Source organism: Carassius gibelio, chromosome B17 (genome assembly GCF_023724105.1).
Source record: "Carassius gibelio isolate Cgi1373 ecotype wild population from Czech Republic chromosome B17, carGib1.2-hapl.c, whole genome shotgun sequence".
Classification (NCBI taxonomy): Eukaryota; Metazoa; Chordata; class Actinopteri; order Cypriniformes; family Cyprinidae; genus Carassius; species Carassius gibelio.
This window is the reverse complement of record NC_068412.1, coordinates 23,071,807-23,078,405: the sequence shown is the minus strand read 5'-3', so window position 1 is coordinate 23,078,405 and position 6,599 is coordinate 23,071,807. Positions and strand designations below refer to the sequence as shown.

Genomic DNA, 6,599 nt, shown 5'->3' with positions numbered 1-6,599 from the left:
TAACAGTTTAATGTCTGTCTTAGATAATAAAATGCATTATTTTATATTAATCTATTTTATGATGTAGCCATGTAATTATCATGTAGAGATATATACAGTTGGTTCAACAGCAACAACAACAAAAGTAAGTTACTACTGTCCTAAAAAACATTGGTCATAATTTGTTTAATTATTGAAGTGTGAACACTAGGACACAAATATCAAAACAGACGTTAGCACCACTTGCTGGTTACTGGTGGTAAGTGACAAGATTCTGAGGCGATAAAGGATTTTATTACAAAATTTCACTAAACCAAGGTGTTACAGAAAATCTTAAGATTTTGTCTAGTTCTGGATGTTTGCTCAAAACAGACTTCTCTGATACACAGGCTGCTCTCAGCTGTTTAAAACGCAGGTTATCCATATTATCTTTTGATTTAGTTTCACAACATGTCAGCACAACTCAAAGCAGATGCTTTGACCATTTATCTCAGATGTGAGAATCTAAAGATGTGGTCATTTCCGGATGACTGCCTGTAGATGCTGCAGCTGAGCCAGGTTCACGCTGCTGCCCCCACACACGATCATTACCAGCGAGTCAAGCGGTTTAGGAAGGCGTCCCTCTTCCTGTAGCCTTTGGATGACACCGCTGTACACTGCAGCCAATGATGCTCCGCAGGCCAACTCCACCAACACACGCTCCTCATCTGAATACAGTACACAGAGATCGACTGTGAAGCAAGCTTTGTTGTTATTGAGCTGTTTGATTGCCTTGATCACCGTGATGAACCTACCCAGGAACAGTTCCACTGCCTCCAGGGCCTGTAGATCTGTCACCACCTCTGAAATAACACTGGGCCGTTTGCTGTACTCAAATGCTTGCTGGCATGCTGTTTTTGCTCCCAAACATGTTGCTAAACTAGCAAGCGGAGATGTGCAGAAACAATCAAACATTTAGTGAAAATTGTTAATGGATTCAAGATGATTTCTTAATTAGTACCTTGTAATGTCAGGTAGTGTAACCAGTTCTCCGGCTTTCCGAGCAACATTGAGACAGTCGGCTCCCACAGTCTCCATACACAGGACAGGCACATCTCCCCAGCCCACCTCATCCAGACCTTCCATGATCCCACAAAACAGACCTCCACCCCCGACGGACACCACTATAGCTCCAGGTTTGGATGGCAGTGAGGCCTTGAGCTCACGCACAATACTGGAATGACCTTTCCTAAAAGATTCGAACAGCTTTCCATCCTTGAGAAGTCCAAAACCATGAAAGAAATTTTAGGTTGTACAGCTTTAAAGTGCTGTATCTGCAAACTCACCAAACTAGAGGATGATTGAACGGGTGTATTACAGTAAGACCTTCACTTTGAGCCAAACGTAGGGCTTCAGCATTTGCATCATCCCATACCTACAATATCAGATAAAGATCTGTCATGTATATGGTTTAGAGGCGGATAAGATAATGTTACTGCGTCATATCTAGAATAAAGGCATTTAGGATAACTGTGGAGGTACTTTGCTCTTGCCTTGCCCTTAACTTGGACCGTAGCGCCCTGGTCCTTAAGTTTCTGAACTACCAGTTGGGGAGTCGATGAGGGCAGAACAATGGTGACTGGCAGCTTGAGCTTTCTTGCTGCATACGCTGTGGCCATACCAGCATTCCCACCTATACACACAAAGACAATGAGAATTTTTTTCTTATCTAAAAATGCTGGTAAACACAATGAATAATTTGATATGTCGGTGTTAAACTGGTGAGAGGGTGAAAATTGCATTTTAGATTTGTCTAAATGGTCCAATGGTCAAAGGAGTCTGTAGCTACTAAAGAAATATTTAATGGAAATACAATTAAATGATTACCATTTCACTCACCTGAAGAACAAATGACACCTTTTGACTTGTTTGAACTTGCAACCTTACAAAGAAATAAAAATACATTTGAATGTGAATTGTAATTTGCAGTCGTTCCTTTAATGAGCGCTAGATGTCAGGGCGAACGTACAATAACTACTGTAGCCTACTCGACGTAAACGTTTTTGTTAAAACTTAATTTAATCATGGAAACATATGAATATACACGCCATTGTCATTTTGAAATGCAACTTAGTGCTATACAACATTTAGGAGTTATGTTTAGTGAAAAATAGTTATGGTCCTTCAACCATTTTAAGAAACGGAGCCGTATTTTTCCTCACATTTTGACACATGTATCCTATTCCACGGATTTTGAAGGAACCGGTGGGTTGTGAGCTCTCCATCTTCAGATACACGGTGGTCCCGATCCGCTTAGACATGCCCGTGCTTTCGATAAGTGGCGTGACGACATGAAATCCATTTTGCTTTGACATTTTTCTCAAAATTTTCTGAAATGCATGCAGTTGATGAGGAAATATGTACAACAATATGCTCAAAATGGTAAAGCACTAAGCGCACAAACAATTACAAGTTTTGGATAGGCTTCTCGCGTTTTAAAGTGAGTTACCTCAGGTTTTCTTTTGTCTTAGGCAATCATTCAGTTAAAACGTAAAATATACAAACAAAGCCGTTTTTCTCACCTGTTGCGTTGAGCAGGTAATATGACTATCTACTGCCTGGAAGTTCAAAGTCCATTTAATGACAATAAGTAACCTAGAACTAATGAAATAATGTCCAAGACCGTTAGATAATACATGACAGCTTGCAAAATTATGTAATGTAGGTTAAACTAGGGCAAGTTACTCATTCATGAAACAAAGTGCGCAACTTGAAAGTGAGAAACTTGTAAATGAAAGACTAATTAAATATTAAACTTCTATTATATTATATTATATTATATTATATTAAACTTATATTAAATACCATAAATATGGACATTTTTGTAAACCTACACAACTACGAATTTTTTATTTTACTTTGAGGGTTACAATAAGCATGTATTTTCAGGCTAAAATTAAGCAACAAAAAATTAAACAAGTTCATTAATACAGTACACATTAACACTTAAGTAATATAATTTAACAAACTTCACAACAAGACATCAGTATTGCATTTATTGATATTTGTCAATATAATTTTTTGGTAACACTTTAGAATAAGGTTCCATTAGTTAATGTTAGTTAATGTATTAATTAACATGAACAAACAATGAATAATACATTTATTACTGTATTTATTAATCTTCGTTAATGTTAGTTAATGAAAATAAAGTTATTCATTGTTAGTTCATGGTAATTCACAGTGCATTAACTAATGTTAACAAGCACAACTTTTGATTTAAATAATGCATTAGTAAATGTTGAAATTAACATGAACTAAGACTTATAAATGCTGTAGAAGGATTGTTCTTGCTTAGTTCATGTTAACGAAAGTAGTTAACTAACATTAACTAATGGAACCTTATTCTAAAGTGTTACCGATTTTTTTTATCTGTGCAGTACACATCATATTCCTGTACAGAACGGGAAAAATCCAGTCAATACAACATGTGCCTTTGTCCCAATGTGGAAATTTTATTGTGCACATATACATGACATGTTGCATAAATGGCTCTAGTATGGCAGATCCTGCCGGTTTTGACAGCCATATTAGCCTATATCAAGCTGTTTAAAGATTTTTTTTTTTAATCATTTTATTTAAAATAAATAAACATCCCTTAAAGAGGGAAACGATTTAGCAAAAAAATAAAATAAAAAAAAAAGCCTGACTTGAATTAAGCATAGGAATATAGGTTTGTGATATGTTGTTTGATGGAAAACAGCCAATGAATTAGTTTTTATGGCATCAGTTTTTCGCATCCATTTTAAAATCCTCTCATAGAAGACTCCACAATTTCACCTCCTCAAGCCACATAATCCTCCACACGTAAACATATACATGTTTCCAGACCAATCCACTTCCTTATTATCCATCAGTTGCTTGACCAGCCTGAAGGCCCTCTTCTAAACACTTTCCAGCACCTTCCTTCCTTTCCCCTGAATCAGCAACTTCCTAAACCTTGGGAAATGAAACATCAGTCACTTCGGTTTCCTTTTTGCCTGATAAAAACCACAGTGCACGAAACACTGGAATCCAAGACTACATTCTCTGTCACCAACTCTTATCATCACATCCACGTCCCATTCTGACAGTCACATCCCACACTGAAACACTCACACACACATATACTCAGGAGGTTTGCACTGTGGATGAGGACAGAAAAGCTAACGTTCGTCAACAGAGATATGGGTAAGAGGGACACTGCAAAAACAACACATCATAGTGACGAATAAAATCTGGGATGCAAACAGAAGTCCACTGAATTCCCCACTGTTGGGTAAATCCATCTTGTCCGACACCAGACGTGCTCCATCATCTTGCCACCCCTGTGGGCTCTGTGTTGTGGTGACGGCAAAGACAGGGCAGAGCGCCACCCCGCAGCTTCATGCCAAGTGCTGTTATAGGAGCTTGCGCTGTCTCTTCTGGCCACCTATGCCAGGGAACGTTGCCTGGGTTTGATCCTTGGGTACAGCTACAATGACAACAGATTACAGATTTACAGGGTTGTTTTTTTCCTCACTTTGTGACTTAAATTTTAACAAAACATTTTAATGCACAACAGTGCAGTCTAAAAATAAATGTGCCTATACAGATATCCTACCCCTAACAAGTTGCGTGGTACGTATCCCTCCTTGTCATTAAGTCTGGCCCACCACCACTCTGTCTCGCTGTCATCTCTACGGCTCATGATGGTGAGAGCATCGCCCTCATGGAAAGACAGCTCATCTGCACTCTGAGCTTCATAGCTCCACAGGGCATATACCGTCCCTTTATTCATTACACCCAGTTTCTCTTGCACACCTGGAAGGGAAACAAAGAAGAGTAGCCTTTCAGAATAATTTACAGCAATTATTCTAGAAACACACCCTTAATAATAAAAAAATAACACCAGTGATTGCTTCTGATATTACCATATAAAAACTGAGAGCACTGGACATAACCCTCCTCCATCTCTTCGCACTTGTCTGCTGCCGTCTCCACATCACTGATAGTAGTGGCAAAAATGGCAGCTCCAGACTCCACCAGCAGCTTGCAAAGATGAACATTGTTGCATGACGCTGCACAGTGCAGGGGCGTCCTGATCGCAAGTGAGAAAGAGAAAGCAACTGGTTAATTGGTGTTATTCCCTAATGCAGACCAAAGTGAAGAGATAAACCATCAGACAAATGTGATAGTCCTCACCATCCATCACTATCTGCTGCGTTGACATTGACCCCAAAATCCAGCAGGAATTTCACAATATGGTGGTGACCTGCACATACTGCATTATGGAGAGGCGTGATACCTTCATCATTTGGAGTACTAGGATTGTCCACCTAAGGACAGAGAAAAAAGTTGAGGAGGAAAAACCCCTAAGTCCAGTTCAAAGTAGGTGTAAGGGGTGTATGGAAGCTGAATTGTACCTCATAAATAATCCTTTGCACCAAATCAAACTCGCCCTCCAAAGATGCATCCAAAAGCAGTGCAAGAGGATTGAACTTAACCCTCAAGCCATGACCTGTCCTCTCAGAGCCGGGCTTCTTCAAGTTGGTGCGCTTGAGCTGTAATGTAAAAAATTCTATTAGCCTTTATATTTTGAAGAATAACATATATTTTGAGCAAAAAAGTCAAACTATAGATACATTCCTATGCAGAGGTAAGCAAACCATACTGTCTAGATGTTACCAGATTAAAGGACTCTTTATATCAATTTTGCTTGTATATTAGAATAAGGCGTTAGACAAGCATAGCCAAAAAACCTAGTGCCAACTCACCGTAGATACACCAGGAGGAGTGGCTGGGTGTGCTGTAGTGTCCTGCTCTGCAGGGGAATGAGGTTCTGGTACTGAGCTAGATTGTGTGTCTGTAAAATATGTGTGGTTGTTGTTATGATTGTCCTTGTTGTTGTCCTTAGGAGAATGGTCTGAGGTGTCCGCAGACTGGGCACCCCCTGAGTCACTAGATAGATGTGTCAGCTGGTTCTCCTTATCATCAGCTGTTGGTGACACGGATGAGGTGGGAGGAGGGATTGGGATTTCTGGCTCTGCTGAAGGTTCAGCTAAGATGCTTGATTCCATCAGGTTCCCATTTGCAGTGTCCACTTCGCCCAGGGTTGTGGCCATGTAGTTCATAGGACTGTCAGGCTGGTAGAAGGGTGTACCACCAACTCCATTCTCGATTCCTCCTGCAAGGGTGTTGAATCGCTGATATAAGAGCTTCTGTATGTTGGGTCCACTGGGTCCTTCTGGTTCTGTGATGGAGCTTCTCTTCTTTAAAGGTCGGGGAGCATTGGCTAATTTCCTTCTAAGCAACTCCAGGTCTATGTCACTTTGGTAACGGAGAGGGGAGTGGGCCACAGGAGTCAGTTTAGTTGGACTGAGAGGGCGAGGGATGTTCTCCACACTGGGTGGAGGTAAGGGAGTGCTTTCTTGGGCCACCTCTCTGTCAACCTCATCTGTGGTGGAGTGTTGGTAGAGTGGAACTGGAGAAGGAGAGGTGGAACCAGGTAAGACTGGTTTTCCATATACTGAAAGAAAAGGCCAATGAAAAAAAAAAACTACATTTAAAAGAAGAGAAAACACCAAAGCTATACATATGTCTGGAAACAATGCAACAACTTC

General features: G+C 40.1%; 2 protein-coding genes across 9 annotated transcripts in view; both read right to left on the bottom strand.

Moving 5' to 3' along the window:
* Window positions 1-251: 251 nt before the first annotated feature.
* sdsl (serine dehydratase-like) lies at window positions 252-2,684 on the bottom strand. Of its 2 annotated transcripts, none has more exons than XM_052579999.1 (8): window positions 2,541-2,684; window positions 2,181-2,348; window positions 1,858-1,900; window positions 1,512-1,651; window positions 1,305-1,393; window positions 980-1,207; window positions 774-898; window positions 252-686 (listed from the first exon to the last, which is right to left on the bottom strand). In XM_052579999.1, the coding sequence occupies exons 2-8, from the start codon at window positions 2,331-2,333 to the stop codon at window positions 496-498; spliced, it is 969 nt and encodes a 322-aa protein (XP_052435959.1). In that variant the 5' UTR covers window positions 2,334-2,348; window positions 2,541-2,684; the 3' UTR covers window positions 252-495. The 2 variants fall into 2 exon arrangements, with proteins under 2 accessions (XP_052435959.1, XP_052435960.1); XM_052580000.1 differs by lacking the exon at window positions 2,541-2,684 and adding an exon at window positions 2,468-2,490.
* A 765-nt stretch (window positions 2,685-3,449) lies between these two features.
* Window positions 3,450-6,599, bottom strand: part of ppp1r13ba (protein phosphatase 1, regulatory subunit 13Ba) — a 36,268-nt gene continuing 33,118 nt past the window's right edge. For all 7 annotated transcript variants that reach the window (XM_052580839.1, XM_052580837.1, XM_052580838.1 and 4 more), the window contains 6 exons: window positions 5,754-6,505; window positions 5,403-5,540; window positions 5,182-5,315; window positions 4,911-5,077; window positions 4,601-4,800; window positions 3,450-4,471 (listed from right to left, as the gene is read on the bottom strand). In XM_052580839.1, coding sequence (XP_052436799.1) covers window positions 4,430-4,471; window positions 4,601-4,800; window positions 4,911-5,077; window positions 5,182-5,315; window positions 5,403-5,540; window positions 5,754-6,505 — 1,433 coding nt within the window. In that variant the 3' untranslated portion in view covers window positions 3,450-4,429. The remainder of the gene's footprint in view (window positions 4,472-4,600; window positions 4,801-4,910; window positions 5,078-5,181; window positions 5,316-5,402; window positions 5,541-5,753; window positions 6,506-6,599) is intronic.